This window comes from Aspergillus saccharolyticus, assembly GCF_003184585.1.
Source record: "Aspergillus saccharolyticus JOP 1030-1 unplaced genomic scaffold BP01scaffold_13, whole genome shotgun sequence".
NCBI classification, from domain to species: domain Eukaryota; kingdom Fungi; phylum Ascomycota; class Eurotiomycetes; order Eurotiales; family Aspergillaceae; genus Aspergillus; species Aspergillus saccharolyticus.
The window spans coordinates 392,762-416,714 of record NW_020290623.1 but is presented as its reverse complement, the minus strand read 5'-3'; the positions used below and the strand labels follow the sequence as shown (position 1 = coordinate 416,714).

General features: G+C 51.3%; 9 protein-coding genes and 1 non-coding gene across 10 annotated transcripts in view; 4 read left to right on the top strand and 6 right to left on the bottom strand.

Moving 5' to 3' along the window:
• Positions 1-533, bottom strand: part of BP01DRAFT_423170 (glycoside hydrolase) — a 2,546-nt gene extending 2,013 nt beyond the window's left edge. The window contains exon 1 of the mRNA XM_025579614.1: positions 79-533. Coding sequence (XP_025431738.1) covers positions 79-422 — 344 coding nt within the window. The 5' untranslated portion in view covers positions 423-533. The remainder of the gene's footprint in view (positions 1-78) is intronic.
• Positions 534-2,726: 2,193 nt separating this feature from the next.
• Positions 2,727-4,426, bottom strand: BP01DRAFT_38540 (uncharacterized protein). The gene has a single exon (XM_025577592.1). It carries the CDS (start codon positions 4,105-4,107, stop codon positions 2,869-2,871), a length of 1,239 nt encoding a protein of 412 aa, XP_025431737.1. The 5' UTR covers positions 4,108-4,426; the 3' UTR covers positions 2,727-2,868.
• Positions 4,427-5,281: 855 nt separating this feature from the next.
• On the top strand, positions 5,282-7,261 carry BP01DRAFT_295520 (uncharacterized protein; the record flags this gene model as incomplete). Its single annotated transcript, XM_025571818.1, has 1 exon — positions 5,282-7,261. The coding sequence occupies one exon, from the start codon at positions 5,282-5,284 to the stop codon at positions 7,259-7,261; it is 1,980 nt and encodes a 659-aa protein (XP_025431736.1).
• An 884-nt stretch (positions 7,262-8,145) lies between these two features.
• BP01DRAFT_295528 (putative C6 transcription factor) lies at positions 8,146-10,701 on the top strand (the record flags this gene model as incomplete). The annotated part of the gene is made up of 8 exons (XM_025571819.1): positions 8,146-8,208; positions 8,272-8,295; positions 8,358-8,479; positions 8,527-9,002; positions 9,061-9,356; positions 9,424-9,849; positions 9,902-10,140; positions 10,197-10,701. The coding sequence occupies 8 exons, from the start codon at positions 8,146-8,148 to the stop codon at positions 10,699-10,701; spliced, it is 2,151 nt and encodes a 716-aa protein (XP_025431735.1).
• An 81-nt stretch (positions 10,702-10,782) lies between these two features.
• On the bottom strand, positions 10,783-12,152 carry BP01DRAFT_38527 (NAD(P)-binding protein). Its single transcript, XM_025577575.1, has 4 exons — positions 11,885-12,152; positions 11,562-11,809; positions 11,214-11,417; positions 10,783-11,130 (listed from the first exon to the last, which is right to left on the bottom strand). The coding sequence occupies exons 1-4, from the start codon at positions 11,928-11,930 to the stop codon at positions 10,864-10,866; spliced, it is 765 nt and encodes a 254-aa protein (XP_025431734.1). The 5' UTR covers positions 11,931-12,152; the 3' UTR covers positions 10,783-10,863.
• A 461-nt stretch (positions 12,153-12,613) lies between these two features.
• BP01DRAFT_318347 (potassium channel family protein) lies at positions 12,614-15,052 on the bottom strand. The gene is made up of 2 exons (XM_025572633.1): positions 14,565-15,052; positions 12,614-14,506 (listed from the first exon to the last, which is right to left on the bottom strand). The coding sequence occupies exons 1-2, from the start codon at positions 14,834-14,836 to the stop codon at positions 12,760-12,762; spliced, it is 2,019 nt and encodes a 672-aa protein (XP_025431733.1). The 5' UTR covers positions 14,837-15,052; the 3' UTR covers positions 12,614-12,759.
• Positions 15,053-15,414: 362 nt separating this feature from the next.
• Positions 15,415-16,833, bottom strand: BP01DRAFT_38342 (putative TIM barrel metal-dependent hydrolase). The gene is made up of 2 exons (XM_025577425.1): positions 16,598-16,833; positions 15,415-16,462 (listed from the first exon to the last, which is right to left on the bottom strand). The coding sequence occupies exons 1-2, from the start codon at positions 16,655-16,657 to the stop codon at positions 15,494-15,496; spliced, it is 1,029 nt and encodes a 342-aa protein (XP_025431732.1). The 5' UTR covers positions 16,658-16,833; the 3' UTR covers positions 15,415-15,493.
• Positions 16,834-17,389: 556 nt separating this feature from the next.
• Positions 17,390-19,792, top strand: BP01DRAFT_339763 (putative MFS quinate transporter). Its single transcript, XM_025573379.1, has 4 exons — positions 17,390-17,649; positions 17,720-18,073; positions 18,124-18,192; positions 18,249-19,792. The coding sequence occupies exons 1-4, from the start codon at positions 17,556-17,558 to the stop codon at positions 19,409-19,411; spliced, it is 1,680 nt and encodes a 559-aa protein (XP_025431731.1). The 5' UTR covers positions 17,390-17,555; the 3' UTR covers positions 19,412-19,792.
• Positions 19,793-19,955: 163 nt separating this feature from the next.
• BP01DRAFT_t157 lies at positions 19,956-20,027 on the top strand. The gene has a single exon. It is a non-coding gene; the product is annotated as a tRNA-Glu (tRNA).
• Positions 20,028-20,553: 526 nt separating this feature from the next.
• Positions 20,554-23,895, bottom strand: BP01DRAFT_318338 (putative C6 transcription factor). The gene is made up of 7 exons (XM_025572632.1): positions 23,321-23,895; positions 23,131-23,201; positions 22,603-23,005; positions 22,460-22,541; positions 21,621-22,407; positions 21,259-21,566; positions 20,554-21,190 (listed from the first exon to the last, which is right to left on the bottom strand). Exons 1-7 carry the CDS (start codon positions 23,420-23,422, stop codon positions 20,637-20,639), a joined length of 2,307 nt encoding a protein of 768 aa, XP_025431730.1. The 5' UTR covers positions 23,423-23,895; the 3' UTR covers positions 20,554-20,636.
• Positions 23,896-23,953: the final 58 nt, after the last annotated feature.

Genomic DNA, 23,953 nt, shown 5'->3' with positions numbered 1-23,953 from the left:
CCAGAGCTGGAAGAGCCAGAGCTGGAAGAGCCAGAGCTGGAAGAGCCAGAGCTGGAAGAGCCAGAGTTGGAGCCAGACACAGCCCCAGTAGCTTCAACACCAGCAGTAATGGTAGCGGTGGAGATCGTCTTGGTGACGGTAGATGTGGACGTCGCCATCACCGTGGTGTGCAAGTGGGTGGGTGCATTGGTAACATCGATGACAATGGTGTCATCAACGGTGATGCTAGCATCCTCCTCGAGCTCTACATCAACCACGATAGGGTACTCAATGATGTTCAAGGAAAGGTGCAAGACCTCCCCAGTGAACTCGACATCCGAGCAGGTGTCGCGAGTCTGCAGAGTATTCTCCTTGGGCTTGATAGCGGCAGCACTGGCCACGCCCAGGGACGCGACGGTCGCTGCGAGCGGAGCGAGACGCATGATAAATAAAATGGCTTTAGTGAATGACAGTACTATAGAAAGAGAGAGAGAGAGAGAGAGAGAGAGAGAGAGAGAGAGAGAGACAGAAATGAGTGACAGTAGTAGGCCCTGTTTGGCCGGAGCGAGCGTCTAAACGAATGTACGCAGAGCCTGATTCTTCCCAGAGATGGGGGACAGACCTGTCTTTATGTTTGCAGAGCATGGAAACAAGTCTTCTCAGAAAACGGGGCGCAGTGATCTGTACCGGGGGTCAGCATAAGCCATGCATGGTCAAACACATGCAGACCACCACGTTGGAAATCCCTGTGCAGGTCTCGAACGCTTGGCAGGCACCATGGCTCGTAGGATCCGCTTCCAAGGCCAAGAAGAGAATCAGGTAACGGTACCCGACATATCACAAAGGACATGAGGCAAATGAGGGCTCGCCATGACGCTGATTTCGGAGGGCTCGGATATCCCGAGCTGAAGAACACTGAAGAAATGGGTCAGCTTAAGCTTGATTGAGACTAGCTTCAGGTCCGGCTCCTGGACAAACAAAACCCTTGGATCCTTGATTTCTCGAGGAGATCAGGGGTACCTGAAATCTACAATGGACATACATACATACATACATACATACATACATACATACATACATACATACATACATACATACATAAATGCCTGTTCATTCTGGGCCTTGCACAGGAAATATCCTCCAGCGCCCGTTCATCTTGGGATTTCCGAGCTTCCGGTCACTGCAAAGTTAGTGAGTATTCTGAGTTCAGATGACATTTACCGTCGATCGAATCGGGCTTGTCAACAAACAGTGCCGAGAGGTTTTGGGCTCGGCTAAAAATGGGTTTATTGAACGAGCGGGTCTCAACCACGTGCTGCTGTTGGCCGAACCGAAATAAGTGTGCCCCGATTCCTTGGTCCATCTATCAGGCTTAGACAACATTGAACTAGAAAAAAGAAGTTGGCAAGTCGAACGAGCAGGACTAATTGTTCCCTGGGTAAAGTAAATTTTAGTCTTTTGTTGAATTTGACTATTTTGGGGCATGACCGTCGAAAGTTCCGGACATATCGTCTTCTACAGCCCCTACGCCTTCAGCCACAGCCCAGATAACAGTTCACAAAGGCACACCGCATGTATCCACATAAACCAAAGATGCTGCACGTACTACTGTAGTCATGCGAGCAAATCAACAACTCTAGCAACTCAAAGCGAGCCCAGCAGCGAATAGACCGCATCCACCCAATACTAAATAGTAAACACCAACGACCGATGGCTCGCCACAGTACCCACCGTCTAGCGATGCATTGCCTGGACCGAATCCAAGAGTGAAACAAGAATAACAACAACTAAGCCAAATACAGCCTGGTGGACTACTTTTAATCGAATTCTCGACCCGTTCGCTCGAGCGTACAGTGCACTTCCACGCGGCGCACGCAATGTCCGTCATGAGCGAGGAGAACGTCAATCGCTAGTTCTGTTACTGTCGGCTACATCTGCAGCAAGCCCGGATCTACTCCGGAATATCTCCTCGGATCCAGATACGGTGGAGAGGATCGTATCTCCAGGCTTTTGAGATGGTCAGGCGACTCCAGCTACTTCTCGGGGGCCGGCACGGAAAAGTTACTGCATCCCTTTTCTTTCATGTCACACATAAGGGATGAGGATAGGGGACGGAGCACGATAAGAACCCCTCACAGAGAGTCTGCATGAGCGTTTCGCTTGTTAAGTGGTGGTGAGTCGCAGGTGGAGCCAATAGCCTACATGCACCAGCAGATCGCGGGAGACTAGACCGGGTAACGAACAACTACGCAGAATACTACGAGTCCGGCTCAATACTTAGTAGAAGGGTAGACGTGATTCTTATAGAATTCTACTCCCATCAACGCGACACAACCTCCGAGCAAAGGGGGAGGGAGATTCTCCGCTTCTGTACTCAGTGCGAATGGGTCATATTCTCGAGAATAGAGATAAGGACCGACGCTTGAATAAGTAATGAAGACTAGGGTCCTCCAAAGGGAAGAAGAAGTATGCACCTCGGATGGAGAATCATACTACTATTGATAATCTAAATCAAGCCTCTCCACACTTTCACCCTGTCCACAGCACAGCTCGACACAAGCACAAGTGAGATTTGATGCACAATCTCTTAAGCAAATCCTGTCCTCTACCTCTTCGGACTCACCTATCATGTTCAGTCAACCATCCAAACCAACCCCCAAGCTTCACGTCAAACTTAATCGACCACGATAACACTTTTGGGCTAGGCGATAATGCTATAGATGGAACGGGAATGATAGGTAACAATGCCTAAGATATCAATTTGGAAATCTCTGCTAGTGATAGTGTCTATCATAGCGAACGCCGTCAACACCTGGTACTATAGTGGCATTCTCGTGCTACCTGATAGCAGACTGATCGAACAAATCATACACATGATGCAACTCCCTGCTACCCTATCACCGCGCTGAAAACCCCCAAAGTAAATGCACGATGGAGGCCGACGTGTCGCTGGCCCCACATTTCTCTGAGATATCTTTCCGCGAACCGGTTGAACTCGCGTCCTCGGGCATCAATCAGGGCAGGCTTGACACTCCAGCTTCGGACGCGTCGCTTGCAGTCACAGTCCTGGCAGCCGAGGTCGGGGACATTCTTCCAAGCCTTCCAGTAATTGTCCAGCGGGTCTGAGAAATGGCACTTCCTAGCTCCGCAATCAGTACTCTTCACGTCCAGCTCACAGCATTCATTCTGCGGATCCAAAAACAGCTTCGCCAGTGATCGCGGTGGCTGCTTCAGAATGAACCACGAGATGACGCTGTATTCGTTTCTTGCGTCCCGGTGCCAGTCCTTGGGCCCGTGGCGGAGGAGCATGCGTTCCATGAGCTCCCGCAACATCCGTAGGGCGGCGTGGAAGTCGACCTCGGTCTGTTCGTCAAGCCAGCCTCGGAACTCGAGTCGTCGTCTGCCAATGTCGGCTTCTATATAGCCCCATTTCAACACTGCGTACACATGGTTGGTATATTCTTCAAAGGTCATAATCTTTCGTCTCTGCGGTGGAAGCTCGTCGTACTCGTCCAGCATCTTTCCTAGAACAAAGAGGCGGCCACTGACTACCGGAGCCAGGGGTTCCTTGGAAGGCTTGAGTCGCTCCGTGTCCCGAGCGATATCCGCCATGTGAAACAGAACGTGCAAGCCTCGTTCCAGACGTTGCGCCAGACGTAGTTCCGCTTCGAAATCCATCTCTGTTGTGTCTGCCTCGCAGAAGGGACCCCATACAGAGGGCACTAAATGTCGTGACAAATCTCTGGCAGTCTTGTGCCGGTGAAGAAATCTGACAAGGGTGTGAATCGTCAACGGTATTTGCTCTCCTGTCCATGGGCTCATGGTGAGGACCGGGTCGAATGCGTCGATGCCATGCTGCCGCATGAACCATATGCATATATGCGGCTCGAGAATTTTGACAGCCTCATAGGTCGCCTTGTTCAGCTGAGAGAGGGTTAAGATGGTATTCACCTCGCCGCTGATTATGATCTGGAAAAGAACATCGGCCACAAAGCCGAAGGGAAGAGGAGCTCCCCGCCTTATAGATGGGGATAGCATCTGTTTGACGATGCGAATCAGCGTTGGGGATCTCCCTCGCACCTGCGGCGTGGGTGCTTGGCTGCGTGTCGCCTTTCTTCGGAAGATCATCCCGACTTACCATAGCAATTGCTGCCGGATTGGATCACCCAAGTCTCTCCGAATCTAGGCGAAATGGAGTGACATTAGGTCCTTTATAAATTTACCAGGGAAGTTGCGGGGAGAGAGACTGCTTGCTCAGGCTGTAAGGGGGGGGTAAATTGCCGTCTGGCAGATAAAGCGTGGACGGTGTGACGCGTTGGCAGTTTATCAGTCGTGTTCTTGGCTGCAGCGATACATCCGGAAAGGCTGGGTAGGCTGGGTGCAGGATGCAATGGCCGAACGACTGTAAGCTGACTGGTCAACTTGGAAACTTATATAATACGTGGTGCCATGTCCGGTGCGGTCATCATGGGGAAGATAGTGAGGAGCAGAAGTAAAGATTGACCACGTTTCATGCGAACAAGTTGGTCTTCACGCTGGTCTTTCCTGTTGATTCTCAGACACACGTAGCACCAAAATCCGTCCAAACTAGTGTCTGTCTAGATGTGATAGCATGGTACACCTGGGGAAATCTCCAAGTCTGTCTGATCATGAGATCGGCGGTTTTTGCTGGTAGTAGCTTTCAATAGCGCCAGGGGAAGAAAGAGGGGAAGATCCGACATCGTCACGCGAGAAGATCGTCCACGAATCAGGCATTCTTCGAGGGCCTCAATTCTGCCAAAACAAGCTTGTCACGTCAGCGACAGTTGACAGGTCTTTTTTTTTCTGGCCCGATGAGGGATGAATGAGAGTAAAAAGAGTTAGTATGGAAGAATTGGGATGAATAGCGAGACTCTCGAAGCATCTCCACACTCTGGGCACTTGTTTGTCGGTGGAGCCGGCCGCGGCTAAACCCAATCCGCCCAAGCTCCATTTTTCTGCCTGGGGCTTTCAACTTTCCATCTCCGCCTCTCCGTCTCTCCCCTCCTTCTCTTTATCGGTCGGCCGCGGAAAATCTCTGGGACGATAACATATCCAAAAAAAAAAATGAAACTGAATTGAAAAATAAAAGAAAAACGCAACAAGTCACAACATCACCTCTCATCTATCTTCACTAATTTCCTTCGCTTCCTCGTCGCCCGACCTTCGTTTCGAGTCACTATCCTTCTCGATTGGACTCTTCGAGAACTTGACAAACTTCATCAGGGTCTGCCGACCTCCCTCTGATGCCATTCCGCATATCGATCCTAGTCGCGCTTAACGCATGATTTCCTCCAAGCCCCTTCCACTCGCTGACGAGTGGACAGATCCGGATGCTTACGTTGAGGCCTTGATTTCCTTCGCTACCAAGTCTGACATCTTTAGGCATCTCTGCGGCGGAGTGCATATCCTTGACTTCCTAACACGAGAGCCGGACCTTTATACCTCCCTGCTACCGGAACACTGGCGCACCTTCTTCGATCAGCATGATGTCCAGGAAATTCTAGACTTGCTCCTCCGCGATGACCTACAGCCCCTCTTCGGCCATAATCAGCGACCAGCCGGACCGGGCAATGCACAGGATGCGGACGCAACAGGGTCGCAAGGTGGTGCTCTCCCGCCGCTGGATCTCTTGGAGTACATCCACCAGATTCGGCGCCTGAGTCTGGGACGGGACTTTACTCCGTCTCAACCCGGGACCCCCGTGATTCCGAGGCATATCGCAGTAGGGATGAATGTCAAGAAGTACCACGAGGTGGCGCACTTCTCCAAGTATGTGGACAAGCTGTGCACTACGGTTGATGAACGACGGGGTGAGGCAATCACGCACATTGTGGATTTTGGGTCGGGTCAGAGTTACCTGGGTCGCACTCTTGCCTCTGCGCCCTACCATCGACACATTGTGGCCATTGAGCGAAAACATCAGTTCATCAGTGGTGCGCAAGGCATGGACGTGCATGCTCGTCTGAAGGAAAAGAAAAAGGTCAACATGTACAACAAGAAAGCTGCCAAATGCAAGGTGTGCGAGGAACCTGAGTCGCCTGCAGCGGTGGAGCCGCGCCCCGATGCAGGGGAGTCCAACACTGCAGAGCAGAAGCCCCAGGAGGAGGACCCAACAGCAGCTAGCGCCAACGGAGAGGAAGAGGAGTTGGCTATGATCAATGTCTTCCGTGACGTCAGTCTTGCACCCGGTGAGATCGGCTTTAAGCCTCATCGGAATGCGCCCAAGGCAGCTGTCGAGGAAGAAGAAGATCCCAACAAGCCTAGAGGCACAATGGACTATATCGAGCACGAGATCAAGGATGGTTACTTGGAGCCGATCATCAAGGATGTCATCGAGGCTCCTCTGCCTGCTGTTGAAACCAACGGCGATGCTGCGGACGAGAACGCGCCTGCGACCAATGGCGCAAAGGCGGACCAGAAGCCGGAGGACGCCAAGGTCATGGTCATTTCTCTGCACTCTTGCGGCAATCTACTGCACCACGGTGTACGCTCCTTGACACTCAACCCGTCGGTCAAAGCTATTGCTATGATTGGCTGCTGCTACAACCTAGTTACGGAGAGACTAGGCCCTGCAACGTATAAGCTCCCTATTCTTCGGTCCATGCATCCTCGTCTGACACAGGATGCCGTCGCGTACGATCCCCATGGATTCCCCATGTCAAAGCGCTTCGAGGACTACGAGCATGAAAGCGGTACTGGTGTCAAGCTGAATATCACAGCACGGTCTATGTCTCTGCAAGCTCCTTACAATTGGGGCAGAAAAGACAGCGAGGACTTTTTCACTCGCCACTTCTACCGAAGTCTTCTCCAGCGTATCCTGGTGGACCGTGGAGTTGTTGCGAAGCCTAAAATCCCTGATGATCTCTATGGCGAATCAGATGTGCCCGAAGATGCAGGAAATCCCCTAATTGTGGGCTCTCTGCGCAAATCCGCTTTTGTCTCATTTTCCGCCTATGCCACCGCTGCCGTAGCCAAGCTATCCCGCGATGCTCACTTCGGTGAGAAGGTGAAAGCCGGCATGAGTGACCTCACTGAGGAAGACTTAAACCGCTATGTGGCAGACTATTGGTACGCAAAAAAAAATCTCAGTATAGTGTGGAGCTTGATGGCTTTCAGTGCCGCCTTGGTTGAGGCCATCATTGTTGTGGACCGGTGGCAGTTCCTCCGGGAGCATGATTCCGTCCAGGACTGCTGGGTTGAACCGGTTTTTGACTACAGAGAGAGTCCTCGCAACCTGGCTGTTATTGGAATCAAAAAATAGGGCGGCTCTCACCATGGGACAAGGTTTTCGCTGGAATGCCTGAGGCCTCCGGACCGAGCTGCAGGTGTCAGGAAGCAAGAAGTTGGGCAGCAGCAGCAGCAGCAACAACAGCTGAGTTACAATAGTTCCGAGACATTGCCAGCCGGCAAATTGGAGGCTTGTTTCCGGCCTGATTCGGTGTCTGGTCAACCTGTGACTAGCCTGATCTAGGCTGCGAGGTGCACACGGCACACGAAGCGGAACTAAGACTGGAAGTTCTCTTACGGAGAATATGATGTGACCACGACCAATAGAGAAACGATAGACGAAGGACGAAGGCCAAAGTGTAGCATAGCGGATTCTGTTAGAATAGATCGTGCGACAGTTCCACGACCGATAACCATTAAGAGCGCTGCTTCGGTCTAGAATCACCCTCGATCAACCACTCCCATGGTGCTCTTACGCGTGAATAATGATGGTGCCTATTTCTTTAGGCAGTCAGAATCTCTACAGAGTAGACAGTATGTAATCTACGAGACACTTGTGGGGAGGCTAGGAAGAAAAGAGTAAGAATTCCACCGATCAGGGTTCGAAAGAAGAGCAAAGTTGAGGGAATTTAAACCAGAGAGTCACAGAGACGGAGTCGAGACTTGAGACCATTTTTTCTTTTTCTCTTTCCACAAAAACCTGATCAATACTAGTAGTACTCGACTACTACTACTATTACTACTACTTCAGGTAAGGCATCTATTAGTGCGGCACCCGCGGGTTCCGAACTGTACAGTGGTATGTCATCACGTTTCCGCTTGTCAATGCATCCTCCCCCATTATTGCACTGACATCTCATCCCTCCCATCCTAATCAGGCACGCTATCGACATTTCAAGCTTCCATTTTTCTGAAAACATGGACCATCTGGAAGCCGAGGGTCCCGAGAGCGATGGAAAGGAGTCCCTTGGCAGACGTGCAGTAAGTTCTGCCAATGCTATTGCTCAAAGCTGGTCACCCACTTGCTTACTTACTCTTCTGTAGTGTGACCAATGTCGTCTTCGAAAGGTACATTCTACCTTCTCGCTAATTGAGACTAGTCCATCGTCGACTGACTTAAAGATTCGCAGATACGCTGCGACAAGCGATTACCGTGCTCCAATTGTCGCAGTTCGCAGATTGTCTGCCGGTCGACCGGGGCAGGCCAGAAACCTCAAGAACCGCGCAAGCGGGTCTTGATCTCTAGCCAGTAGTATGTGTGCCCCTGTCACTAGTAGACCTTTCAACCTGACGTCTCAGTGAGAGGAAGATCGACCTGATCGAGGAGCGCTTGGGAAGCATCGAGGACCTCCTCCGCGAACTCAGATCGAACACTGCTACGACTAGCAGTGTTTCCGAGCCATATTACCATTCCACACCCATCTCCAGCCGGATGAGCCCCTCAGTCCCCGGTCACGCCAACGGTCCTGCTCCGGTAGAGGACCCAGAGGCGACTCCAGCCTTCGAGGGCAACTCATCTCTAGCCGCGCACTCCGCCTACGCGAGCGAGTTCCTAGAGACGGCCGTCTCTCGCAGTGCGCTGCAGGTGTCATCGCCAACAATCCAGGCAGCACTCTCGACTCTGAAGCAGATGGTCAGTATGCAGATCCATCAGGCCCACTCCCCTGCCCGGGAGGTCCGCTTTCCCAATCAGAAGAGCCTCCTGGGGTCGGGTATTCGCGACCTGGCAATGCCGCCCGTGCAGGTCGTTCTGTCACTCCTCCGCCAATTCAAAGGTACCAATCAACCCCTGCAACCGTAGTATACACCCTCATCACTCATCTCTAGCACTAGAAAACCCTAGCATTTTGCAAGGAGTCTGTCCATTTCTCACATGCGAGCGACTCATTGAGAAATGTCGAGAGGTATATTTCGCCACCGAGGAGTTCTCTGATGCAGCTTTCATCGTCGTTCACGGAGGTCTTTATTACGTTATTGGCGACTGCATTCCCTCGATCGCGGACCCCAAGACGCGTAACGAGTACCAGCGATATCTGCGGCTCTGTCAAACCAATATCGAAACAGCCCTGGCCCATTTGAGTATTTGCATGCCGGCGAGACCGGAATATATTGAGGCCCTTGCGATAGGGGTAAGGCTTTTTTTTTCTATGCAGTCGTCTTCAATACCTGCTACACATACTGAAGCTGTGCTTCTAGGCTCTCTATGCGATCGAAATGTCAAAGCCGTCGTTTGCGCTGACACTGACTTCTACCGCATCTCGATTATGCCAGACGTTGGGGTATCATCGGATATCATCATCTGAACGCGACAGTGATACTATCAGAGGACGCCAATTGTTCTGGACTATTTACACTCTTGACAAGGGAATTTCTTTACGTCTTGGGCGGGCTTCAACCATACAAGACTACGACATCACTATGTTAGGGCCGAAGGACAGCATGGGGGTAGCGGAGCCCTGGAACAGCATTTATCAGATCTGGGTCAAATTCGCCACCATTCAAGGCCAGGTGTATGAGCGGCTGTACAGTCCCGCGGCTCTATTGCAGCCGGAGGGTGAGAGAGCCGATCACGCTCGTCGACTAGCTAATGATGTGAAAGAAAATATTGACAAAGTATTCGATGTGAGTATTATCAGAATGGGTCAACTGATGGGAAAACACTAACCGTCAACAGCGAATCATGGACACCCAAGAGTTATCTCATATGGAAAGGATTTATTACTCGTCGGATAAGATCGCCCGAAAGTCGGTCTTGACACTGATCTACAGGGCTATTCCTCCATCTCCAGATTCGCAGAGCACTTTCGTTAGTGAATGCATTGCCACAGCCCGAGAGGCAATAGAACTTTTGAAGGAGACCATGATTGAGGTCAAGGAGCTGACCGAAAATATCAAGGCATCTTATCTACACTGGTACGTCACATACCAGGATATCCATTTGCGCGCATAGTCTCTTACTTATCCCGTAGGACGATTCTTTACACCCCCTTCGTCCCTTTTGTGGTGCTGTTCTGCCACACAATAGCGACGTCTTCATGGGAGGACTTGAAACTTTTGGAAGAGTTTGTGCTTTGCGTTCAGCCAAATTGTTTTCTCTCAGAAGCCATTGCTAAGCTGTACCGACTGTGTCAGGTGCTTAGTAACGTCGCGAGGCTGTACATCGAGGCCAAAGCGCAAGCGCAAGCACGAGAAGATCAGAACCTCATGTCCGTGGGTCAGGAGTTCGATACGTATCTCAGCGCCCTAGGTCTTGCACCGGCATCGACGCAAGACGGCGGAGCCGACTGGACGTCGGCGCCCACAGCTGCCGGAGCGGCAGCCGTGCCGGGAGCTATAAGGTCTGGGAATGAAGGTCATTACGCAGAGGGCCCGCTGCCACAGAATCAGCTGGGGAACTGGTTCTCAGGAAATCAGCATATGATGGGGCTGTTGGAGGAGGATCTGTCTGTCTTCGACCCTTCATGGACCGGATGAACAAGTCTTAGTCTGAGTCTGACGGTGTTGATCTGAAAGACAGTGACTGACTCAGTATTGGGGCTGTCACCACATCATGATCACCGAGCACTTAGTACATGTCGAGATCAACTCCCCTCCAGCCAGATCCACAGCCACAGCACCGCCGTGGACATACACGCTTTAAATACACTTCCCTCCGTCAACAATCATCTCCGCACCATTGATGAAACTCGCCTCGTCACTGGCCAGATACAAGCACATGTTGGCCACGTCATCGACGTCCGTCAGCCGCCCCAATGGCACATTTCCGATGAATCTCTCGCGGTTTTCGGGAGTGTCCGGCATGCCTGTGAACATAGAGAACAAGCCCGTCCCCGACAGCAACGGTGAGACGGTGTTGACCCGGATATTGTGCGGGCCATACTCAGCCGCGAGACCTTTGGTCGCCTAGGATGATTGATCATTGTCAGCAAGCCGCAGGAATAGTAGCCTCACCCTCAGGACGAAAATGGCAGACAGTGTCGACATACATTCGAAACCGCTCCCTTGGACGCATTATACCACACCAACCCCGGCCGCGGCCTGGTCGCTCCCGTCGACGAGATATTAATCATCGACCCACCCCCGCCTTGCTTGAGGAGATGTTTCACAAACACCTGGCTCCCGAAAAAGATACTCTTCACATTCACCGTGAACACCCGCTCCCATTCATCCTCTGTAACTTCCACCGTCGGCTGCACACATTTTACCCAGTTAGCATGCTTCTCTCATCGACCCACAACTACCCAACTTCCACAACAGGACCCTCCGCCCTTCGACTCTCAACAACCCAATACCTAATACAAGTAAAAGAAAAAAAAATTGTACGGGATGGGCACCTTATTCCGATACGTCGTCCCCGCATTATTCACCAAAACATCCACGCGCCCGAACTTCTGCACCGTCACGCTCACCACCCGCTCCCAATCCTCCGCCTTGGTGACATCAACCTTCTCAAAATGCAGCGCCGCCGGCTCCGTCGCCGCCAGGGACTCACCGGCCGAGGCGTTGATATCGGCGATGACTACTTTCGCACCTTCCGCGCCGAAGCGAGTGGCGATTGCTGCGCCGAAGCCGGAACTTCCTCCTTTAGTGGTCATAAAATTCAGAAATTAAAATCAGACTTGTGATATTGTGTGGGATTTGAGGCTGGGGGACGAACCGGTGACGATAGCGACTTTGCCTTCTAGGCGTTTTGTTGGTGGCATTTCTGTTGAGGATTGAGAGTTTGAGAGATGCTGTGTGTGGTTGATGGTGGTAGTGGCAGTGATGGGGTACGTTGTAACTATCGTTCCCGGGGTATGTCACGGCTGATTGTATAGTCCACCCCTTCTCGTAGAGGTTGAAGTAGATTGAGGTAGGGGCTATGTGGGTATCTGTCTGTCTATGTCAGGAAAAGTCCAGCTAAGCAAGTTGCGAGAATAGATGGAGGATGATAAGGAAGGATAGATTCTGAGGGGTAGGGGATTGCCTGTAGGTCCGATCGTTGGTAGCAGGAAACCAGAGCGGAGCTGATCATCATCCTGGCTTGTTACCCCGCCTTGAGGTGGGACGGTGGATCCGGGGCTCGGTCCGGGGGGGAAAGGGGGGTTAGTAACTATAGGAGGTGGGGTAAGATGATCTTGGGAGACGGAGAGAAGTGCGACAGAGGGACTACTCGCGGTACTTGACCAGAGTTGCTGTCGTATACTCCGTAAGTCGTATCTGGATGTCAAGGTTGAGGGACAGATTGGTTATGGGTTTGAGTTTGGATCGTCCTGTGATCGGGTAGTTGTGTGTTGGGGATCCATCTATAGGTGACAATATCCGGAGAAGCCCATGTTCAGAATAAATCGCCTTGAGAAGAATCAGAAATATACGTAAATCTAGTAGCATCGAGGTGGCATGGTAACTAAATAGGATTGAGAATCGAAGTATATGGTAAATACAGTACACATAATATCTGCGATGAGAAGTGTAGAATGAAGGGATATATCAAAACATAAGATCAGCACGAGTAGTAAAATCTGACAGGTGAGAAATGGTATCCAAGTCAAATCAACCGTCAGTAAACTTGATCGCTCGCTCTTTCCTCAGCGTCGGCTCGTCCTCCTCCTTCGCACCTTCATACCTCTTCCTCGTCGCATCCAAGCACCGGATCATACTCTCGCAGAGCCGGTTGAGGACCCATTCTGGCTCCGTCTCACTCGCCAGCATGGGGCTTGTCTCGCCGATCCAGTCCCAGCTGAACACGCCGTATTCATCCTCTTGCAGCTCTAACCCCGAGGAAGACGAGTCCGTGGCCCGGATCAGCCGCGTGAACTCGACCCATTCCTCGTAGGTGTATTTCTTCTGCTCCCCGTTTAGAGCGTCGCGAGTAGTTCGTTGGATCGCCAGCGCGAGTCTCTGTGCTAACTGGATGCTCGAGGCTGGGCCAGCTGCGGTGTCCGGGTCGTTGGCGAGTTGGTCGACGGTCTGTTCTCCCGGCTCAACGCCGCGTGTTTGATGGCTGGTGCTCGGGGACAAAGCGCTGGACTTCTTGGCACCCTTCTCGATGTCCCTATCCAGCCCAATTGGAAAGCCTTCAGCGACGCGCTTGTGCTCCTCGCGTCGTTCCAGAGCGGCGTACAGCGGCGGAATCTTCTTCACGAACTTGGCGTAACGGCCGGATTGCGGGAGAACCGTCCAGTCGGCCGCAACGTCGGTCGCATGTTTGAAGCCTGCGACAATAGTGTCGCTCATCTCGGAGATAAGAGTTGTCATGGTGGGCACAGCAACCAGCGACCAGACAATGAAGAATGGCTTGGCGGCGTTGGTCGACGGGGTGATGTCTCCGTACCCGATCGTCAGAAGAGAGCAGAAGCCAAAGTAAAGCGCTTCGAAGTAGGTGAGATTCTCCATCTGCCAAAACGCCACCGCCCCGATGGTCCAGACGAAACCGAACATGATGACACTCAGAACAAGGTTGTACCATCGGCGAAAAAGAAGCGTCTCACGCTGAATAGCTCGCATGGCGTCGAATCGGTCTTTCTCTTCTTCCATAACAACCTGTTTCGGGCGACCGATCATGGCGAACGCGTCGATTGTGCTTCGGACTTGTCGGCCGGAGCGTCGTGGCTTGTACTCGAGCTGGGATGTTTCTTCAGGTTCGACGGTTACAGAACGGCTGATCGTGGCTTGTCGTTTGCGCTCGACGTGTTTGCGTATAACTTCCTTGTATTGAATGTCATGCGCAAATTGCAGAACGCTGTTGACCACGAGACCCAGTATGATCATGCCGATGACCGTATACGGAAAGACGAGACCCCGAGCCACGGGAGTTGTGGGAGTGATGTCGCCATATCCTAGCGTGAGGATAGTGACATCGGAGAAGTATAGGGCATCCGCGAAGGATATGTCAATAACATTGTTGAAAATTACAGCTCCGATTATGAGCCAGACTACGAAGGCGGTAGTCTGCAAGATGAGCGTGCGTTGGCCGTCTGTCAAGGCGAAGTACTGCGGATAATGTCCGAGAACATATCCCAGCATATTGACCAATAAAATCACGCCGAGGATAAAATAGAGGACCGCAGCGATCACTGCGCTCCAGTACGCCTGCGAATACGTCTCATTGGGAGGGACAGGAGGTGAATAGACATGCATCGCAGCTGTGATACCAATCAAGATGGAGGTTGAAAGGAACCATAGAATGATCGATACAGGCAACGCGATGATGTACCTCACTGTTCGGGTGAAATTGAACAAAAGGAACAGGTTCCCTGCCAAGCCGCATGCCAGGGACGTTGCATTCAAGGCTATGCACCTAGTCAGGTTAGTGCTACAGTACAAGCTTATGGTGCGGGGGATGGTAGATAATTTACCATCGTGGGTCTGCCAAGGGTTCTTGGATGGGTTGCCCGAATGAATCCGTCTGGGTCAGAACTGTCACTTTCCATGATGAAACTAGCGCCACTATTGACATGACATTGGCCAAAGGGGCAGTTGTGGCAGAGATGAGGGGAATAGCTGTTGATGCTATCCACCAATTTTGCGGTTCATCGTCGTCGGCTGGTCTCAGGTGGAATGGACTTCGAAGTCGCTCAGAGAGCGACTTATTTTGTTTGGCTTGGAGGCTCTTCGAGCTGCCCGTCATGATTGCTTTGTCTCACAGGGATGAATGGCCACAACCGCGTTCTGGCTCGGAGTGGCCCAAAAGAGTCCTTTCAATTCAGAATCGAGTTTTCATGGCGGAGTAATTGAAGATAAGATCAACTGAGTGTTTGATGGAAATAACCCTTCGTTCTCATGGTAATTACACAGATGCAGATCCCCAACGCCGCCGATAGAGCCAGGGAGGAAGACACAATAGGGATCTCATTGGTTGTGGAGAGGTGGAAGTGAGATCCTTGTTTTGACTTGGCAATGCGGGATTGATGACGGAAGGTGTCGCTCCCGTGACCCACCAGCCCTGACAGCTTGCCCCTACAAAATCGACCTTCTTTGGGACATGATTTCATGCTGTTGATCTATGTGTATACAGTAGTACAGAGTACGGAGTACAGAGTACTGTGCATACTTTGCTTAGCGTGGTCGTCATAGTACTGTTTCGTTTATAGTTCCCCTGTAACTTGTATGCGCGTGCACATTAACCACACTACAAGCTGATGCGGTGTCACGTAGTCAGACGAGGAAAGGGATGGCGAACGGAGGCTGAGAACTACAACTTTATGGTTCATATATTTCTTCTGCTGAAGTGGTATTATGCTAGCTCGGTCATAAATCGTTAACAGCCCAAAGCGAGACGATAGCATCATACGTCCTCCCCCATCATCTCCTCAGCATTTCGTCGGAAGACTCGATCTGCCAACCCGGGCACATCCTCGCACAGGCGCAGACATAATTCGGTGAACGGCTCGATGTTCATACCAGCAAATCGCGTATGCGGCCAGTCCGTCGCATAGATTACTCGGTGAGGAGCCACACGCAGAAACTCCCGTGCCATTGCTTCCAGGTCGCGGTAGCGTTCGTCCGTGCTGTGGCGGTAGGGGGCAGAGATCTTGACGTATGTCTTTCCACCCTGAAGGAGCGAGATTATAGAAGCAAATCCCGTCAGAGTATATGGGTCGAGTGAGTTTGCTCTTGTTGGATCGGGGCCTCCAAAGTGATCTATGCACACCTTCACTCCCAATTGCGGGACGATCTTCTCGAGCATAGGGACCATATCCAAGGGGATATAGAGTTGAATCGCCCATCTTAGCGATCGGATGAGCTGCGCATGCTGCAAAAGCGTCTCTTTCAAATCACGTTCCTCAAGCACCTTGCCCACAGATTTGAGATTCACCCGCACGCCCCTCACCCCTATTGAATGCCAGTGTGCGAGAGTTTGGGAGTCAATTGTCTCTGGGTCAATTACTACAACCGCACGTCCGCGCGAGGGTCCCACGTGTCTGAGTGCCTCCAAAAGACAGGAATTATCGGTTCCGTAGATAGACGGCTGGACTAGAACGATTTTCCCGATGCCCAGAGTAGACTCAAATGCGATGGCTTCTTCAATCGTATGCTTCGAGGGTTTGTACACTGCGTTAGGGGAAACGGGAAAGCGCTGTGGATCCACGACGTGCATATGCGTATCCCATGTCCCTGGAGGTAATCGATGCTTGATCGGGGTGGATTTTGTATTGATCTTGCGTACTTCGATGTGATAAAGGCTTCTCTTATCCTCTTTGAACGACGCGGTGCTGAGCAGGACCTGGGTCTTGCCAACGAGGCCGGCTCTGGGCTTGAAGTCTGTGAGTAATTTGCTCATAGTGGACGAGGCCATGGTACGCGAAACGAGAAGAAAGCGCTGTCAGGAGATTTAGGCAAAACTCCAGGCAACATGCTATGAGGTACGGACTGGGACGGTGAGACTCACAAAAGCCTTCTCGTGCAATCTTCCCACTACTCCCTTTATAAAGCACCCGTGCCGGGACATGATTCGACCTGAAAAGGGCTGAAAATGCTAGTCGGGAGGGAGATCCCCCCGTTCGGCGACAATAAATTGTGGATACGCAAGGGACTCCGGTAGACTTCGCATCGGCTTGCCGATTGTTTTACTGGACACGGGCCTAATTCGGCCTGGGTAACAGCAGCCAAGGGAAGGTGTTAAACCCAATTTATATCGAGATGAAGTGGGTGACCCACAAGAACGAGGCTGATCCCAATACTTCAATGATTGTGCAAACTCAAAGTGCTCAGGAGGTCGGACTTTGACCGCGCACTAGGGGGAAAACACGCATCGCATAGTCCCGAAGAAGGACCGTGACAGGTCTTTTCAGGATCAGTAAGTTAGACTGAGTTGTTTGCGAACGGTTCTTGAAACGTTGGAAGAAGTGGCTCCTGCTGGTGGATGCAGGCGGTGCGAGCCGCCGGATGGCATCTTCCCAACATTGTGGTATGTTGGCAGTAAACGAAGGGGGGACTAATTGTCCGATAGTGCCCGTCGTACTTCTTTGTGAAAACTGGAGAAGTGTCCATAAAGGTTTGCACAAGTCATGATGTGCTCAAGCGATCAGGAAACTTCCAAGTCAGTTGTTACTACAAGAGAGTTACGGTTACAGTCAGAAGCCAAGGCGGAAGTTGACCGAGCGGCGGAAAGTCACGCCCCCTGGGAGTGGATAATTTCTTCCCCTCCTCGATTTCCTCTCGGCTCCTCGTCCACTCTAATCTCGTCGCCTAAATTGTGGTGCTTCATAGCGTCGGCTGGCCAAGTTTTCCCCGGATTTATCCCTTGTTGATTAGTGTTGATTTCCTTGTTCTTATCATCTGGTCCTTAATTGAATTGTCCTGAGGCTTGGCCCCCTCTCCCCGCGTTGACGTCGTTTGGCGCCATCATGGGATGGGCGGCCATCGACTGGTCGCGATGGACGACTAATCCATTCTATGCCTCGGTCGTTCTTATCATCGCATGTGGAAGTATTCCCAAAGGTACCGTTTCCCATCGCTATCATTTGACCTCGAATTGTCCTTCGCTAACTTGTGAGGCGTGATGCTGCAGGCTACGACGAAGGTGGCTTCAGTGCCAGCACCAAGCTCGAGTCATTTCTAATCGACTACAATCTGGTACCGTCTCATTGGGAACACGACGCGGCTGGACTAGCCAATCGCAGAGCCAACATCACCTCCTTCAATGTGCTAGGTGCGGCGTTTGGTGCTTTGTTGTCCTTAGATCTGAATGATCGCATCGGCCGGTTGCCTGCGTGGCGTTTGGCCTGTCTAGTCTGGGCATCGGGCCTGTTCGTGCAGGTCTTCTCTTCGGGCATCTATGGATTATTGCTCTTTGCCAGAATATGGGGTGGCCTTGGGGCGGGCGCGTTGACAGTGGTTAGTCCATTGTATCTCTCGGAAATCGGTAGGTAGTCAACAAATGTGGCATTCCTGGACAATTCTGATTGGGCTTAGCTCCTGCAAAAACCAGAGGCTTGGTCGTGAGTACTTTCATGGTCATTCTTTTGCTGGTTCTTGCCATGGGTAAGGCTCTCATTCGCTTGATTTACATCCGGACTGTGATCTAATGCTTTCGACAGGGTTCTTTATCAATTATGGCGCTGCGACACACATGGCCGTCACCCGTACCCAGTATCGCTTGGTGCAGTCAATTCCTTTGGTACCTGTTGGGATCGCATATGTTGCCTCCTTTATTGTTCCAGAAACACCCCGCTATCTAATCTCTAAGCAGCGCTACGATGAAGGACGGGTCGTCTTGGCTCGCCTCCGGGGCAAGGACCTCGCTGATCCAGACGTGGAAGATGAATATAACGCTATCCAGGCTCAAGTGCGGGCAAAGGCGGCAGATCTGGGCTCTGTCACGCATTGGCAAGCCTTCAAAGAATCTCAGATTAACCCTAATTACCGCCAGCGGTTCTGGCTCTTGATGATCATACAAACAATTGCGCAATGGACGGGAGGTAACGGAATTACATACTACATTTCTACGATATTTCAATATGCTGGCGTTGTTGGAAATGCCAACTCTTTAATCTCTTCAGGCATATATGGAATCATCAAGCTTGTCTTTACAATGGCTTTCACATGGGGCCTGATAGACTATCTGGGTCGGCGCCGCTGCACCCTGGCTGGGTTAACACTACAGCTCTTGGCCCATATCTACATGGGCATTTACATGGGTCTTCGACCCGGTTCGAGCCATAATCAGTCGGCATCTAATGCCGCTATTGCCTCCGTTTTTGTTTATGCTGTTGGCTGGTCCATCGGTCTCTGCAGCGTTCCGTATCTCTATGGAGCCGAAATATTTCCCACTCGCATTCGCAACGTCAGTTATGCCCTGAGCATGGCGCTGCATTGGTTTTTCCAGTTCGCCGTGGTGCGGGTCACGCCGAATATGTTCGTCTCCTTGCATATATGGGGCGCCTACCTGTTCTGGTCCATTATCTGCTTTCTGGGGATTATCATCCTTGGTGTCTTAATGCCGGAGACCAAAGGCGTTCCCATGGAACGCATGGGCGACCTCTTCGCCTACCCGTGGTATTCACGCTGGCGTGCCAAACCGAAAGATGTCGCCTCAATGTCTTCTACCGTCACGCCTGATGCTAGCTATTATACTACTCTTCCATGTCAGCCTGACCATAAACATCCGGACTCAAGGACCGACATTGCGAGCCTTGATGAGAATGAGATGAATGCATTATTTGCCACTAATCAAACCTTTACTCTTACGTGCTCTAAATAGTTCCCGTCCGTGCATCCTGGTCAAGCAAGCGTTCTATAAGTCTCTTGGCTCTAACGAACAGGAGCTTCGTTGGTTGAGACTTCACGATCTCAGCCCCTCCTTTTGCGTGTCTATACACAATGAACTGCTTATGTCTCCATACTGCGTTGGGTTTGCACTTCTTTATCACAGATCTTGATTCGATGGTCTCTCTCTCAGCGTCATAACACTTGTTGTTTTCCTGACAAAATGTTCTGATGGAGAGATGCTTCTCAAGGTCTTGCAGAGAGTTTCTAATATACTTCATGAGTTTATCATATGCGAACATTGCCAAACAGAGACCGCGTTCTCTCTCCATAATCTGATTCCTTCGAGGTCAAGAGGAAATGGGTTAGTTCTTAGCGCACTACAGATTCTGGGGAGATAACCCTTAAGTTACCTCAAACCTTCCCTACTTCCCATACATCCGCTGCCTCCCAAACCACGGATAGCGCTGGCACAAACCGCGTATTTCAAAAAGCATATGACGTTATATGTTGCATCAAATGCCCGTCATTCAACAAAGTCCGATGTGGTGTAATGGCTAACATCGCTGTCTCTCACACAGCAGCTCGGGGTTCGATTCCCCGCATCGGAGTATTTCTTTTGCTTTTGTTTTTTCCTGACTTACTAGCCGAGATCTATGTATGTCTTTGTTCAATTGATTTTTGTTGGAAAGAGCGTGCGGAGAGGTGCCTGCCATATCGAGCGGAGGGTAGCTGCCCCCCGCGCGCCTTTTTCCCCGGGCTAACTATGTTATCTCAGTATGAACTTTCTTTTTCGATAGATAAGAAACGATATATCAAGATTCACAAAAGAAAACCACTGGAATGAGCTGCTGTGTGAGAGACAGCGCTGATGGGCTCACGGATCTTTATTCGGATACGTATAGCGTCATCGAGTACTCCCTCTGGCCTTGCAGCAGAGCATGGCAAGGAGGCCATGATCGATGTATCATTGGACTACAGGCGGCATCTGACGATCTTGAAAGGGATCATGTCCGGACGACTTTAGGAAGGAGGGTTAACCAATTAGGCGTTAATATTTCCCCACGTATACGACTGACTACAGTAAATTTAGTGCACAAAATACGCCCTACAATACAACATGCATGAAACGATTCCCTCGCTTGTAAGCTGCTGTCCTAGTCCGAGCTAACTATTCCTCCCTAACAGTTCTATGCCAATTAATCCCATTTATATATACATCACTGCCTGTTCCATCCGTAATCAACAGCTGGGGTCATGTTCGTCGTCATCGGCTCCGCGTACGAAAAAGCCTCGAAGACCTCGGGTGTAATCTCATAAGTACCGGGGTTATCGAGCGTCATCACGGCGTTGGGCATCCCGCCGAGCATGTGCGTGTTGGCCATCTGCGGCACGTTCGTTTGGGAGAGCTCAAAGTCGGCAACCGGTTGTTGGTAGGTGTACGGAGGAATGACTGGCGCCGCAGCTGCTGGAGCTGGGCCTGCAGGATGGGTGGGGTGGGCGGTCATAGGGTGGTCGGATTGTTGGGGCTGGTGTGCGGGAGATAGGCGGCTGGAGGTATTAGAAAGAGGTGCTGGGGCGGAGGAGCTGTGGGAAGTGTGAGGTCTGGAGTGAGGTCTGGAGTGAGGTCTGGAGTGAGGTCGGGATTGCGGTTGAGGGGCATGTGGAGGCATTTCGGGTTGTGGCTGCTGGTTCAGTGGCGGGAGAACAATGTGGATATCAATCTGAAGCTTCTGCAGCTCCTGGTAAATGAGGCTTAGCGCTGTGGTGATGACTGTACAGCGAGTTATTAGTTTTCGTAAAGAAACAGGTTGAATATGCTAAAGGCGAAGTGTAACATACCAGGACTTGAGCCCTTCACCCGCTCCAGTGCATATATGCAGAATTTCAGCTTATCGAGGGTGCCCTGAGCAGCATACTTCAGGGCCTGAATCTCCAGAAGATACACGGATGCTGCGGTGTAGACGCTATATGCAACAGAAAGGACCACATGCACATCGCCAAACGTGCGGCGATATAGGTCGTAGAGTGAAAGAATAGCCGTTGCGGACGTCATACATTGAAAAAGATGGCTTTTATCGTAGGACTGATTTGCCTTAGAGCAGAGAACCGGCCGATGCAGTAGAATGTTGATGGTGTGGTACAGGCAGCTGTGACAATGTCGTTAGTAACGGTCGAAGCGAGGTCATGCTCAAGGGACATACTTTAATGTTACAATGTGACTAGGAGGCGAATATGGTGGGAGATCCGTCGCCTGTAGCTTTAGGAAATGAGGCAGATCATCCCACCAGTCGGCCAGGTTCTTAGCCTGTTCCTGGATGCACTCGTAGAATTCTGCCTCCGCGACTTGCCGAATGGGGTCATAGATGTGGATAAGAATCTGGTTGAGGATCTCGGCCAAGCCACACATCTTCATGAAGCATGAAGTTGAATGGGCCTGAGTGGGCGGATAGTGGGTGCCGTCTGGAAACTCGACCCCGTGAGGTGTCCAGATCTCTACCTCGGCTGTATCATCCAAAATTGTTCTCGGAGGACTGACGCGGGATTGCTGCATGGTCGGGGATCGCCCAAAGTACAGACAAATAAGTTTATCCCAGAAATAACAGCTCCAAAAAAGCCGATTCCTGACTTCGATATCTTCGTCACTCAAGTGTGCGCTGTCCGAATACTTGCGACTGTCAATTGAAATGCCTAGATCGTCTAGCATTCGAAAAGCCATCCCACTGTATAGCCACGCCTGAGTTCGATTGCCCCGTCCACATTCCTGTGCGCTGAGGAGAAGCAGGGTCTGAATGGTGGGAATGCCGATTTGGCCTGCTCTTAATGAATCATAGAGACCTGTCACGGCACGATGTGAAAACTGCGCGCCGCCTTCGAAAGAGTCAAGAATCGGACCAATTTTCGGCTCTGCTTTGCACCATCGTACTGAGTGGGAAAGGACAGCGTTGAGCAGAGCTTCTGAAAAATATGGGCCGTTGATTTTCATATCACCTGTGATGTCGTCAGTTCATGCCTCGGCTATGCTGGAAATGAAGCAACAGACGGGTGAAGGTAGGTCTGTATACGAAGTTGAAAAGTGGTTGAATCCAGCACCAATGCGAGTCAAGGAGATATTGAAATGGCTCCTAAGAACAATCGACTATTAGTAGCTTTTCAGTTTCTCAGATCGAAATCAACCAGTCTTACAGGCATGATTGCCATCTGCTCATAAGCACGTTCACGCCAGGCATTATTTATAAGCCGTTCCTTGCGACCTTCTAAATGCATAGCCAGATGAGACGTTGAAGCAGCCTCGCTGACAACGCCGCTTGGAAGCTGGAAGAGGCTGGTAGGTCCGTGAAATGATATTCGTCCATCATGCTCGACCTTGAGACCCTCGAAGTCTCTCGTGAGGCTCTGGTCATCATCTTCCTCCTCTTTGATACGAGACCGTATGCGCGGACTTGCGCTGGATTCTCCTGTGGAAGCCGGAGAAGCTACTTTGGACCCCAGGGGCTCTGAGAATTGTTGACTGCGAAGCTTCGTAAGCGCGTCTTCGAGCTGCGCCACGCGCGTTTCTAGCTGCTTCGTATATGACAGGGTCGGAGCACTAAGATCCACGCATCAGTAAGAATCGACGGGTTAACTAACGGTACCTTGCGGAGTGAATGCGCTTGGGAGAGGGGAAGGCAGAGGAAATCTTTAGGGTCAGTGACAAGAATGAGGGGAACTCACAGACTATAGACGCAGACTTCCCCGCGTGCTGCACATCGTGAGCATGAAGGGCTAGCTCCATTACATTTCACCTAGCCAAAGCAAGTCAACCAACAGTCCTGCCAGCTAGGCGACGATAACCATCTACGCTTGGTTTGGGTGGGTGATTGAATTCAGTCTCGGAGGTCATCCGATGCTAAGAGGAACCCACCTTTCGCTTGCGACAAGCCTCACAGGAGAAGGCGCTTTTTCGGGGAGGGTTGGTCTTGGCTGGCACTTCGGCCATGTCCGACTGGTTGGATTCTACAACCATGGAGCGAAATACTCCTTGCAAACCATGAAAGAAGAATCGAGGAGCACAGCTATCGCCATGTGTAAGAGGGAGGGGAAAAAAATCGACGTTGGCGCGGTCGAGAAGCGGGGGTTAGAGTAAGAGGAAAGAGAAGGCGAGAGAGACTGGCATGAGTGGGGGGAGGGACGCGAAAGGGCGGGCAAGCGTGACAAGAACCAAGCCTTGGGCGAGGAGGTGCGGTCACTGCGGCGGGCGCACTTTATTTTCCAGAATTGGGTGGACCGTGGGGCGATTCAAAGATGGGTTGGTCTCAAAAGGGTGTTTCCTACACCAATTGCACCAACTGATGCCCCGTCAATCTAGTGAAATCGACCGGCATTTGTGACTGGGCTCGGATGGCAATCGTTCTTAAGTAGCCCCTGAATTTTCTCAAGTGTAGCTGAGGTGGTGGTGAATGTGCCACTTTTTCGGAAAGCGAGATCGTAGATTTGGAGACATCGGGATGAAATGAATGGGGGGGGAATCGGACCTGGATGACGATATGATTCTGTC

What these genes read in the sequence shown, in the direction of transcription:
- BP01DRAFT_38527 (XM_025577575.1), bottom strand. Translation starts at nt 11,930, where the DNA reads ATGCCACCAACAAAACGCCTAGAAGGCAAAGTCGCTATCGTCACCG. An exon ending in CAAAGTCGCTATCGTCACCG is followed by an intron (nt 11,810 to 11,884) that starts GTTCGTCCCCCA and finishes TGACCACTAAAG; the next exon opens with GAGGAAGTTCCGGCTTCGGC. An exon ending in CCAAGGGAGCGGTTTCGAAT is followed by an intron (nt 11,131 to 11,213) that starts GTATGTCGACAC and finishes CAATCATCCTAG; the next exon opens with GCGACCAAAGGTCTCGCGGC.
- BP01DRAFT_339763 (XM_025573379.1), top strand. Translation starts at nt 17,556, where the DNA reads ATGGGATGGGCGGCCATCGACTGGTCGCGATGGACGACTAATCCATTC. An exon ending in ATGTGGAAGTATTCCCAAAG is followed by an intron (nt 17,650 to 17,719) that starts GTACCGTTTCCC and finishes GTGATGCTGCAG; the next exon opens with GCTACGACGAAGGTGGCTTC. An exon ending in ATTGTATCTCTCGGAAATCG is followed by an intron (nt 18,074 to 18,123) that starts GTAGGTAGTCAA and finishes GATTGGGCTTAG; the next exon opens with CTCCTGCAAAAACCAGAGGC.
- BP01DRAFT_318338 (XM_025572632.1), bottom strand. Translation starts at nt 23,422, where the DNA reads ATGGTTGTAGAATCCAACCAGTCGGACATGGCCGAAGTGCCAGCCAAG. An exon ending in AGGCTTGTCGCAAGCGAAAG is followed by an intron (nt 23,202 to 23,320) that starts GTGGGTTCCTCT and finishes TGCTTTGGCTAG; the next exon opens with GTGAAATGTAATGGAGCTAG. An exon ending in GGTGAAGGGCTCAAGTCCTG is followed by an intron (nt 21,191 to 21,258) that starts GTATGTTACACT and finishes CTCGCTGTACAG; the next exon opens with TCATCACCACAGCGCTAAGC.
- BP01DRAFT_38540 (XM_025577592.1), bottom strand. Translation starts at nt 4,107, where the DNA reads ATGATCTTCCGAAGAAAGGCGACACGCAGCCAAGCACCCACGCCGCAG.
- BP01DRAFT_38342 (XM_025577425.1), bottom strand. Translation starts at nt 16,657, where the DNA reads ATGTCCCGGCACGGGTGCTTTATAAAGGGAGTAGTGGGAAGATTGCAC. An exon ending in GATTGCACGAGAAGGCTTTT is followed by an intron (nt 16,463 to 16,597) that starts GTGAGTCTCACC and finishes ACAGACTTCAAG; the next exon opens with CCCAGAGCCGGCCTCGTTGG.
- BP01DRAFT_318347 (XM_025572633.1), bottom strand. Translation starts at nt 14,836, where the DNA reads ATGACGGGCAGCTCGAAGAGCCTCCAAGCCAAACAAAATAAGTCGCTC. An exon ending in CCCTTGGCAGACCCACGATG is followed by an intron (nt 14,507 to 14,564) that starts GTAAATTATCTA and finishes TAACCTGACTAG; the next exon opens with GTGCATAGCCTTGAATGCAA.